The sequence below is a fragment of the Saccostrea cucullata genome, unplaced genomic scaffold (assembly GCF_032062105.1).
Source record: "Saccostrea cucullata isolate Sc308-1 unplaced genomic scaffold, CSIRO_AGI_Scuc_v1 ctg23732, whole genome shotgun sequence".
Classification (NCBI taxonomy): Eukaryota; Metazoa; Mollusca; class Bivalvia; order Ostreida; family Ostreidae; genus Saccostrea; species Saccostrea cuccullata.
In genome coordinates this window covers 1-13,121 of record NW_026941676.1, presented here as the reverse complement: position 1 = coordinate 13,121, position 13,121 = coordinate 1, and the positions used below count along the sequence as shown (strand labels likewise).

The window sequence follows — 13,121 nt, the reverse complement described above, 5'->3', positions numbered from 1 at the left end:
CTTATTTTAAGTTGCCAAGTAAAGATATTTATATTTACCACCTGAAAAATATAATTTCCCCTCTCAAAACATTACTTATATTATAACATTTTCCCTCTTTTAGAGAAATATCAGTGATAAGTCAAAATATTTACTTCGCTATACTTAATGTAAAAACATGTATCCTCAGATTACTTTTATTAGAAATTAAGATATTTTTTTCAGCATTTGATAAGTTTTAAGGTTATTTGATGCTTCTGAAAAATTATTTATTTTTGAATAAACTACGCTTACAGAGTGGAATAGTCAGATATTGAAAACTTTAGAATTCCAGCTCAACCTATAAGTTATGGAGATGCCCTTCCAATATTGAGGTACGTTCCATTAAACTTTTATAGTTATTCCCAGAACAGGATTTGGCAGTGTGGATAGGGGTCTAAACAAATTTTATGTGTTCATTCACTATTTATTCTTATCAATCATTGTTGATTACTATTTTAAAAATACCCCGAACTGATGACATGTAATCACACTAGTCTCACTGCTTTATCTAATTGAAAAAACAAAAAGAGTTTGTGAAATATTGAATATACGGCAATCTTTATACAATTAAAAGGATGTTTATGAGGAAAAGGCTTGGCAAAAGCAAATATCCGTGAAATAAAAGAATACTAGTATGTGTATACCTCATTTGGCATCAACCAGCTGTGTAATATCAGTCTCCGGAATTCAATACAAACTTGATGTAATGAAAAAGAGATCTCTGATGTCTATAGAATTTCTTAAAATATAAGGAAGAGGAGAAGTCCGTGTATTCTTAGAATTCTCAATATACTCCATCCCTCTGGTTGCTTCTGTGTGTACTTCGAATTCTCTACATACTTTGTCCCTCTGATTGCTTCTTTCTCATACTTTTTTCGTCCATTACCAACTATTTGTTTTCCATATCTCAGATATCTCCACTTTTATTATATTATTTGACTCTCTTCTGACATGCTTTATCTAGTTTCATACTCTAGCATGCGTATTCGGCAAACTTTAACAGTCTGCTATTGTTTGTGTACTATCCTTGCATAACAAACGGCTCTTTGGATTTTATCCTTTTCCTTTTCATCTTCGAATTTATCTGTTTCATCTCAAGTGAATTCAGATTGAATCATCTTCAATAACTTTATCGTGCTTTATGGGGACATTCAGTAGGTACACGGTGGACTATTACTAGAGTTCAAGTATTCCGTTTTTTGCTTGTTGACCGCCGTCTCTTGTTCATGCCGATACAATCTACTTTAGACACTTAAACGAAGGTCAAGATAAAAGTTGACAATGTTTTGTTTCCCGTTTCAACGTACATTAAAACTCTTGTGGTTGTGTTTCGAATATTTTAATCTATAAGATGTGATAATGCTCAAGAACGTTTGTAGATTATATAAATTGCGAGTAGAACCAACGCGGACTTTTTAATACAGAATGGATCAGGTGCAATAGACCCTGTCGACCACTGTATGGCATGATACGCCAAATTGGAAAGAAGACAAATCAGTTTAAAGATATTGACCTTACAATAAAAATTTAGTGTATAGTAATTTCCTTGAATTTCTAAAATATTTAAGAAATAAACAACATTATTCAGTAAACATGGCGTTATGAATAGCAATTGCCCTGCTGGCATATTCCATGATGCGCGCTAGCGCATCACGGAAAATATGCCAGCAGAGTTATTGCTATTTATAATGTCATGTTCAATGAATAATAGTTGTTTATTACTTATATTTGCATTCTTTGATGTTGTCAAGAATATCAGAGGAAATCCTGGCTAACATAAGGTTGCGGCTTGTTGTCTTCAGTAAATAAAAACTCACATCTATAAAATCAGTATACCTGATCATTGTACCTTTTTTCTTATAAATCACAAACAATTTATAAAGTATTTGCCTTTTAAACACAGTTATCTGGATACAAGCTGCGCCGTCGTCACATTCTCTTAATTTTTGTTTTCATGCAGTTGTGACGTCATTGATCAGCGTTATTGAAACCCTATGACAAAAATCAATGATTTAACACTATGATGAAAAAAGGCAAAGCTTTAATACAGATTATATCTCCAGAATGCTTTATATGATTTTTTTTAGTGCTTATATTTATTTTTAGAGCGGAAATCCTTCTTGAAATAGATATACTATTAAAGAAATGTTGTTTTTTTTAAATGTTAAAACGTCCAAGTGTGAAGACTTATTTGTGGAAATATGAAGACTTATTTGTGGAAATATGCGAAAATATGATAAGAAAAAATAAAATATGACAGTTCTCTTCAATTTTTAAAAAGGTTTATTATACAATTAAAAACATTGACCAAAATAAAATTTTTAAAGATTAAATCAGCAATTTTAAATTATTCTGAATTTCTTTATTTCCAAAGAATATTATTAAAAACTTATATTTATTCCTTTTGCAAAACATTTCATATAAATGCTTCTGAACACACTATGAAAGTGTAGTAGAGCTTGTGCTACACGAGTGTGAATAGCCAATTGCATTCATAGTCGAAGCAATTGCGTCTATAGTCCTATGAATGCAATTGATGACTGCACGTTCATAGTGAGAGAAAACAGTGGATATGCAAATATAAGTAATAAGATATCATTTTTTGAGTTTTATTGGGATGTAATACGGGTTGGCAAATGATCAAATCTTCAATAAAGCCCTTCGGGCTTTATGGGATTTGATCACGTGACCGACCCGTTTTACATCCCAATAAAACTCATAAAATGATACCTTATTTCTTATGTATTGTATGTATTTTTTGGGGTGCATTTTTGCATTTCATGTCAATAAAGAGTCACCCTCACACTAAAGTGTCGAGTTGTCGAAGCAAGAAAGCAATTCTTCGGGTTTTTTTTTTCTTTCGAGAATTGTTACGGTACTTGTAAATGATTGCACAATCTTTCACAAGTTAAATAGTCTATTATTAATTTCCTTACGTGAAGTTTATTTTATTTATAGAGAAATGGCCGGGGAAGAGGTCCCGCCTGATTGGAGAGGAGCCCTTCCTATAACGTATAGATTAGGACCAGGATTCAGAAATTCTAGTCTGTAAGTTCTAAACTCGGTGGAACGAGCTTCATGAAGTTTTTTTCTTATACTTTGGATTCTGTAGCCCTAATGTTCAGAACACCAGCAAATTGAAAATTGCAAAGTGTTGGAATCACACGAATTATAAGTTAATATACTTATAGTAAAAGTATATTATTCCCTTGGTAAAATTCTTTTAAACATTGAAGATTTCGGTACTTTTATTTCATCTGGTATTCAATATTTCAAAGAAAAATATTTGTCGGTGAAAATAAAATAAAATAAGAGATATTATTTTATGATCTTTTAAAAATCTTTTTTGGTCATCCTCTCGCACAAATTATGAGATAAAGATCAGTACATCAATTAAGTATTCTATGTGAGTCCCACTGCTTTTCTATGATAAATACTTGTATTGTAGGAGAATTCGTGTAGAGGTCAATAACTTTGAAGAGAGAAGAATAGTTGAAAATGTTATTGGCTACATCAAAGGCGCAAAAGAACCAGGTCACGCATTTTTTAATTAAAATTAAGTAATAACTTATGATTTTTACAGAATTGCTATGCAATTTAATTTAAAAAATAACTTATTATTCTATAAAATATATTTGAATTTCGCAATAAATTCCCCAGAAAAAATAGGAAATTGTGTTAAATTAATACCCTCATTTTGTTTTAATACCTACGTCTGTATCATATTCTTGAAAGATATATTTTTACTTTTATTTTCTTTCAATTTTTGACATTGATAAGTTACCCCAGCATTTCACATGTTTTCCACTCAATAATGTTGAAATTTATATAAAATGTTTAACATTTACTAAATTGTTTTAATTATTTATACAGACAGATATATTTTACTCGGTAACCATCACGATGCGTGGGTGTTTGGTGCCATTGATCCACTCTCAGGGACTGCCGTTATGACGGAACTTATACGGGTATTCGGAGAGATGCTAAAATCTGGTAGGGTAACTTTGTACAATTAAATACAATGTCATATAACATCTTTTTATATTTTGCTGCGAGTGCTTGAAAATAAAAATCCAAGATACTCAAACATATTTAGCTCTATTGGCCAGAGACCAGAAGTGCTTGTGCGGTAGTAGTGTGTCTGTCGACCGTCCGTCTGTCTGTCTGTAAACAATTTTTCAAAAAGCTACTCCTACTACAGTTTTGGTTTTGTTTCAATGGCTACTAAAATATATAAATTTTGTGAAATACCTGTACATTCAAAATGCTACTCCTCCTACAGCATTAGTCCGATTTCAATACAAAGGTGAACTACACTAAGATACATAATTATGTATATTGGTTTTATATTTTGATAAATTTTGTCTAATAAAAAATAGAAATATTAAAAAATGCTACTCCTCCAACAGATTTGGTCTGATTTCAATGTAACTTGGCACACAAGTAGCGTACACTAAGATACATAATTCTGATTATCAGTTTTTGATTTCGATGAACAGTGTCTTTGTAACTAAAATTAGAAATTTCTTTGATATCTTTTGAAAATGCAACCCCTCCCTCCCTTTCAATATCATTTTGCACGCAAGTGACTACGCTTCTAGGTGCATAATTTTGCATTTGATAAATGATGCTGCCATTATTAAAAAAAAAAAGAATAGAAAATTCTGTAAAATTCTTTAAAAATGTTTCTCCTCCTACAGTTTTAGTCTGATTACAATAAATATTGCCACATAAAGAGACTTAATCAAGGATCATTATTGAATATAGGTACTCGACCTGACCGCACCATTGTGTTCTGTGCCTGGGGAGCGGAGGAACATGGCTTAATAGGATCCAATGAGTGGGTTGAGGTAAGAACGATAACTTGTTTATCATTAGAACATAAACAGGGTTGTCTTCCTTGGTTTACATTTTTTCTACTAGCGTTAAAAAAGATATGACAGAAATAGGTAATCTGATCAATTTTAGTCGACTTATTTTTACCATGAAACACCATAACGTCTGTTTGCAATGGGTTTATTTTCTTTCTGACATTACTTTATTATGTGAACTTTATTTATTTATTTAAATGTCTTTATTTCTGAAGAAAGATAAGTTAGAAATTCATGGATAATTTATTGCTTAACGTTTGCAGTATTTCAAATGGTAAATATATGGGGAAAAGGTGTATATATGTCTCATTCCTAACCTCGATATAAATGAAGTGAGAGGTTAGTTACTCTAAGGGTGTGTCAAAACTTTTACTTTGGAATATGGATAGAAAGTACCTGATGAAGATCAATATTCCAATTGAAATGTAAACATACTAAGCTGAAGAACTTATTTCTCCAATTTTGTGGTCAACAGACCGTCTATATCCCAATATTTCAGGCCAGTGCGAGCTACATGTCTGCAGCTAAAACATGCCCAGTATGTTTATATTTGGGTCATTTTCAAAAAAAGTTCATTTTTTTGAATGACATATTTTTGAAAAATGAAAGTGGTTTTACTATGATTTTTTCATCTTTATTTGAATAATACAGTAATAAACTACTAAAATCCACTGCATTGCAGAAAAGAAAACTATTTCCTTTAAAAAATATTGACATTTTGTCTAAGTCATTTAAACTTTAATGTCCTTCCTGTTACTTTCATAAAAAGAGCTGTAAAACTCCATTTTAAAATTTTCATCAAATAATCTTTTGTATATCGTTAAAAATTGAAAAAAAAATTATCATTGACTGCCGAGATGTTTGACATTCATCTAATATATGAGCGTTTAAAAGCATGTCAAACTACCATATACCAAACAGAAGCAAACTCCACGGGTTTCTCTTCATGAAAAACCTTATTGCGGAATGTTTATATACTATAGTTGAAAACAACATTCTTATACATTATTTTTGTGCTTAGAATAAACAATTACAGAAAGTTATTTAAATAGGTGCTCTGCCAAAGCAATTTAATCTAGGTAGATATATTGGTAACAGTAAGGACTCGGGTAACAGGAAGGACAAAACAGTAACAGGATGGACAAAACAGTGTAACAGGATGGACAATGAAATCTACATTTTAAATAAAAATTGACTTTTTCTAACTTTATTGGTTAAGAAAAGAGAAAGAAATGTAGAATAAAAACATGATTCTGTCAAATCTGGCAAATTCGAGACAATAAAGGATATTTATGTCCATCCTGTTACGAAATTTAATTGTAAAGTTCTATTAAAATATTTATCACTTCATTTTTTGTTTATAAATGTTATACTCTATGCTGTTACAAAACTAAGAATTTTTCATAGTTTTAAGAAAAACAAATGATAAAACTTAAATAGGTATATGAATACCAGGATAATTTGTCCCTCTTGTTACAATATCTGTCCATTCTGTTACAAGAGTGTATGTTTAAGTTATAATGGCACTATTTGAAGCATTAACATATTTCAAAATGATTTACGAAGTTTTTCAACATGTGTTGTTAAACGTATATTACTTAGAAAAATAAAAGTAATTGTTTTTATTGTTAAAACTCAAGATATGAAGTCCATTTTTCCTTACTGTTACCATGTTAATGGTAACAGGAATGACAGTAACAGGATGGACGTTTCTCATATAAATCACTCATTTTTTAGTATAACGTACTCTTTTTGCATCATCGAGACATTGAAACCATTTCTTTGTAACTTAGTTAATATAATTGTTCTAGCAGAATAAACAATTTAAAGAGTACTTGCATATTATGAAGGTAACAGATAGAACATATTTTCATTATACACTACCAATAAGACAAACTTATCGACCTTTGAACCCTTTCTTTATTCACTTTCAAATCATGGCGCTCATAAACTTGAGACAACAGAAAATGATGATAAATTGTGGATCATGAAAACAGTTCCTAGGAAAGTGAGATAACTTTTATTTTAACATTTTCTTTTTGGTAACAGGAATGACATAAACTGTTAGGACATGTCACTTCCTGAATATTAAATGCATAAAACTAGTATTTAGTGGTCGGCATAAGTAAAACAATCATATCAAATTAATCTGTGAATGAATTCAGTTAATATGAGGTGCAAAATTTGTACATATCTACACAGGGTAATATTTTCCCTATCATTTAACTAAGCGCAATATAAAATTTCTGTTAATGTGACATGGTTTTACTGTTAATTTTTACTTGAAATGCATAGAATATTTTTTATAAAACACCTTGGAGATGATCACAAAATAACTTATAAGCTGTATGACCATGTATATTAACAAACGAGGAAAAAAATTTCACTCTAAAGAATATTTTTCCTATTATTCTGATCAAAAGACAAAAAAGTGAACTTTTATTGAAAATGACCCATTTATGATAACATGAACTCTATCAAAATCAGCAATTTAGTATTCAAAATGATCGTCTACATTCTGGCCCAAAGCCTTCACGTTCTTAAGTAAAGTTGTACATGGATGTGTAAACTGGATGTTTTGCTTCTTTTAAATACTCTTATGCAGTTGTGAAAAATCATCAGAATCCGGTGAATAAATACAAAAAGAAAATTGTATTGCTTGTAGGAGTACATGAAAGTGCTATATGAGCGAGCTGTTGCTTACCTGAATGTTGACTACGCAGTAGATTACAACTATGTCTTGACTGCTGGAACCAGTCCACTTCTGCAGGATTCTCTATATGAAGCTACTAAAATGGTAAGTAAACATGAAAATCGTGTAGTATTTCAGCGTGGTTCTGCATTTAAAGAAAATCTAAACACCACAAACCGAAGAGTTCAGATACCATGATAATGCAGCTAGAGTGTCCTTCCTTTTGATGCAAAACAGAATAAACAGAACTACAAAGTAAATGATATAATTTAGAATAGATTAAAAACATTGTTTACATCATGTAAAGTAGAGTACTAGAAAACGTTATTTGCATATATTTTACCAACGTAAATGTAAGTAAACAACAGAAATTCTGCTCCGTAATACTTCTTTGTCTTTAAATATTTTTTTCTCAGGAGAAATAAGGAAGCCTGTAATACTCTAATTTGAAAACCAAATATGTACAACTTTTCTTTAACCCCCATCCCCGCAATCACACATTTTAACGCATATACCTTTATCCTGCAATCACGCACTTTAACGCACGTTTCTTTTTTGACGTTTTCTGCTCTGATAACGCGTAAAGTTTTGATGGTATGAAAATAAATGATTAGATGATAAATTTTGTTAATCCATTCTAATATATTTCGCAAATAATATTATTTTTTCTCAATTTAATATGTCCGAATCGTTCGATTTATTGGACGAAACTTGGGATGCCAGACAAATTAGGTCTTTCTTGTGACACTAAATAAGCTCACCATCCACTGGTATGGTGATGTGGAAGTCACTCAATCTTGTGTGAGATGGGACCCTCCCTTGATTCAGAATTTATCGAATTCGACAAATGATATTTTTTATGTAAGTGTTTGATAAAAGCCCATGCAGAAATTGACAGACGGAACGTATAAAATTATAAAAGAATTTTTAAGTTAATACATACTCATACAACTTATGAGAAAAGAGGTTTTGTTCATAGAATACAGTTTTGTTCCAGTTTACATGTAATCTTATGTTACGTGTGGTCTCATGTACTCTTATTTCTTGTTCGATTTGAATTCAAATACGTAAAAATACAACCTGATTTTTTTTCCGCCTTACACAGCAATAAAAAAAATTACACATACACAAATAAAAAGGAACAGAAAAAAGGGACGACAATATCATGTTGAAAAAGAGGTGGATTTAAGTTTGAATGATTTCATTATCAAGTCAACGTTTCCGATATTGTTAAAAGAAAAAGTGTTGCACTTACTCGATCGTGTATCTTGATTTCTAAAAATATATGTATACATGTACATGTATACATAAAAGAAGGTATTCGGGAAAATTTCATGCAAGTATACTGAATACTTGTTTGATATTTTTTTTAAAAGGCAGAACAATCAAGAAGTCTGTGAGCGAATGCTCACCAATAATGCCCCGCTCTGATGTGAATTTACACAAGTTCAGTTACAGGCAGATGCAGGGAAAAATATGAAGTTCACATCGGATTCATATCCAAAAAAACCCACTATATGACATGTCTCAACAAAGATTGTGCTAAAATTTAAAGAATCTGCGATGAGAAGTTGCGTAGAAAAATGCGATAAAAATTTGTTACATGTATGTATTGTACGGACAGACGCACGGTTAAACAGGAAGTTGACATCAGATTTGAACAAAAATGAATACTACCATATGGCATGCCACAGTGACGAATGTGCTAAAATTTCAAGCATCTGTAATGAGTACAGCGTACTGCGACCAAAAACTTTGTTACGGACAGACATACAGCTAGACAGACGTCGGAAAAAAACACACAAGTGTAAAACAGTATACTCCCTCTCCTTCGCAGCGGGTATATGATTAAAAGACATATATCTACTGTTTAGTTTTAACAGTGGGTATATAGTCACTTAGGAATATTCCTTGATCCGCCTCGAGTACGTTTATATTGTCAGTATATTATTTAAAATATTCCCTTATCTGCCGCTTTCACATGTTTAAGAAAACATATATACTCTGTAGGAATTTCCGGCATTTTTTTCTTCGAGCAACAGTTAGCTTGTTAAATAGAATGAGTGATTATAAATTATATATGCATCATCACAGGAATGCTCAGCATTTTTTCATTTCATCACAGGAATGCTCAGCATTTCGGACATTTTTTTTTAACAAAGCTTTTGATGTCAATGATTTAACGGTATTGTTCAAAGATAATAATTTCTGAAAAACATTTTTCATCGTTGTTCCTTGATACAATTCCATTCCTTACAATAAATTAAAAACTGGACACCGTGTTTTATGCCCCGATGATTTGTATTGCTGGTCGTTTCTTTTTTTTTTCTCATCGATCACTGTTTGCTATCTCCGCCTTTTTCATTAGAACTTCCTTAACATAAAAATCTTCTATTTGTAAATTGTATTTTAGAATTAATATTTTTATCTCAAGGTTCCTAATCCAGACACTAGTAGTCGCGATAAAACTGTGTATGATGCCTGGAAAATAAGAGACGGTTCAGATGATGTGGAACCAAGGTATGAATTGTCAAAGAAATCGCCAAAGATTGTCAAAGAAAAATACTTTTCTCTCTCCAAAATATACTGATCAAAGTGTTGTGTCTATTTTAATCAATCAAATGAAGGAAAAATGGAGCATATAACATTTTTAGGAGAGTGTCTATATTTTAGGTTTTTAATAAAGTTTGTTAGAATATTATTTGTTTTCTCTTATTTAAGGAGTAATGCAACACCAAAGTTTTATTTAAGGGGTCTTTAAGACAACCATTTTAAATTATGGTTTAAACATTGAAACTGATGTCAAATAACATTTTGTTGTAGCATTCCTCCCTAACGTTGCTTTTGCTACACGTTTTCAACTTCCTTACTTTTTTAAAACCAGAAACTGCAATAATTTTAAATAAATAAAATATTTTCTTTTCTTTTAGCGTTTATTATTCCCTGGGCTCTGGTAGTGACATGGCTACATTTTATCAAAGAGCAGGAGTACCATGCATAGACATGTGGTTTACTTACGATTCGGTGAGAGTTTACTTATGATTGGTGACGATCTATAGATTCGTCTGAAAATAATTTTTGGTAGTGTTTTGTTTAAAACAAGTGAATACTTAGTACATGTGAAGTATTGTATTCAATGTTATTATCGACCCGTTTTAAATTTGCCTAAACACAGTTGTTGTAAAAAATGTTGCCTTTTTTGGATTTGCTCTCTTCTAAATTTATCCACTTTCAAGAAGGACGAGTGAGGTGAAAATAAAATGGGGACGAAAATTTACCAATTTACATTTTCTTTTTTTTTCCATACCCCAAATTTACTATACTTAACCATGCCATTTCAAATGAATTCGATATTCATACTTTCAATTCTTTTCAGAAAAAATGGGATATCCTTTCGTATCCAGTATACCACTCTGCATATGAAACAGTTTATTTATATGAGAAGTTTATTGATCCAAATTACGCATACTCGAAATCAATGGCTGAATTGTGGGGCATCCTAGCATGGTAAGAATGAAAATTAAAAATTAAACTCTTACTGTTATCTCATTTAAGTTAAAGCAATATGAGTTGCAACTTTGACATCAATCATTTTTGTTGCAATATTGTAATAAAATATTTAAATGACAGAAAAGAGGAACATTTATAAATTTCTATTCTTTATATTTCCGATGGAAGAACTATTTATATGCTTTGATTGAAGCAAAATTACATAATTGTCGTCTTGTACAATATTGATTTCTTATGTTATGCAATGTATTCCTTTGTAGAATTTTTTTATGAAAACCAAATAATTCTTTATATCGGTCTAATTAATATAATGGTTTAAATTCCATGCAGATTTATCATAATAGCATATTTTAACAGCAAAATTGATTTTTCCAAAATGCAGCTCATATTGCTCTAAACTTTTTAACACTAGTTATCACTGTCTTGAATTACTTACTATTCAACAAAATTTCTACCATCAACTTCTCTTATTCATACGGATACTGCAATGTACCAATATCACTTTCATATGGGTTTTTTTTTGGTCTCTTAACTAAATCAATACTTTTTTAAAAGAGTTTGCTCTTGGTACGAATAATTTTATACTGAGGCAGGCATTTTATAAATAAGATGATATCACATTGATTTAAACATCTCCGTAAAATTCAACATTTTGTAATTTTATTTTTAGGTCTTTATACTGATATTGTTTACAAACTAAACATATCATCGGGTTGTTTTGACTAAAATATTTTATACCAATTGTTGTTTATATGCTTAATTCAATTACGAGTTATTTCATACATATATATGGTATCTGATCAATATATAGGGCTCACAATGGATAATAAGTCAACAGGGACGGTTACTTCTTCTAGGCAGCTTAGCCTTAATCTGTTTGTTCCAAGACTCCATGTTTTCCCACTTTCAATTTTTATTTTTATTGTAGTTTTTAGCTCACCTGAGCCCTCACTTTTCAATTTGTCCGTTATTTTGTCGTTGTTGTCGTTGTTGTCGTTAACTTTTCACATTTTCATCTTCTTCTCAAGAACCGCTGGGTCAATTTCAACCAAACTTGGCACAAAGTATCCTTGGGTGAAGGGAATTCAAGTTTATACAAATGAAGGGCCAAGCATTTCTCCAAGTTTGTTAAAAATCATTTTTAAAAAATCCCCAGGGCCAAGGATGGGGCCAAGGTAGTGGCTCATGACCCCCGGGGCAAGTTTTTTACATAGGAATATATAAGAAAAATCTTTAAAAATCTTCTTCTCCAGAACCACTGGGCCAGGAAAGATGAAACTCATGTGGCATCATCCTCAGGTAGTGTAGATTCAAATTTGTTCAAATCATAGCCCCAGGGCCAAGGATGGGGCCAAAATGGCTGACCCAAGTTTTACATAGGAATATATAAGAAAAATCTTTAAAAATCTTCTTCTCCAGAACCACTGTGCCAGGAAAGATGAAACTCATGTGGAATCATCCTCAGGAAGTGTAGATTCAAAATGGCCTAGGTTGGAGCCAAAATGGCCGACCCAAGTTTTACAAAGGAAAAAATATGAAAAATCTTTTAAAATCTTCTTCTCCAGAACCACTGTGCCAGGAAAGATGAAACTCATGTGGAATCATCCTCAGGTAGTGTAGATTCAAGTTTGTTCAAATCATGACCCCCGGGGCAAGGGTGGGGCCAAAATGGCCGACCCAAGTTTTACATAGGAATATATAAGAAAAATCTTTAAAAATCTTCTTCTCCAGAACCACTGTGCCAGGAAAGATGAAACTCATGTGGAATCATCCTCAGGTAGTGTAGATTCAAGTTTGTTCAAATCATGACCCCCGGGGCAAGTGTGGGGCCAAAATGGCCGACCCAAGTTTTACAGAGGGATATATAGGAAATATCTTTAAAAATCCTTCTCCAGAACCACTAGGCCAGGAAAGATGAAACTCATGTGGAATCATCCTCAGGTAGTGTAGATTCAAGTTTGTTCAAATCATGACCCCCGGGGCTAGGATGGGGCCAAAATGGCCTACCCAAGTTTTACAGAGGGATA

The 13,121-nt window shown here is 31.7% G+C and overlaps 1 protein-coding gene across 1 annotated transcript; it reads left to right on the top strand.

Moving 5' to 3' along the window:
* Positions 1-257: 257 nt before the first annotated feature.
* LOC134258235 (N-acetylated-alpha-linked acidic dipeptidase 2-like) lies at positions 258-11,120 on the top strand. The gene is made up of 9 exons (XM_062740771.1): positions 258-353; positions 2,980-3,069; positions 3,470-3,555; positions 3,895-4,014; positions 4,789-4,871; positions 7,558-7,689; positions 10,019-10,104; positions 10,515-10,608; positions 10,961-11,120. The coding sequence occupies exons 2-9, from the start codon at positions 2,984-2,986 to the stop codon at positions 11,093-11,095; spliced, it is 822 nt and encodes a 273-aa protein (XP_062596755.1). The 5' UTR covers positions 258-353; positions 2,980-2,983; the 3' UTR covers positions 11,096-11,120.
* The last annotated feature ends 2,001 nt before the right edge of the window (positions 11,121-13,121 follow it).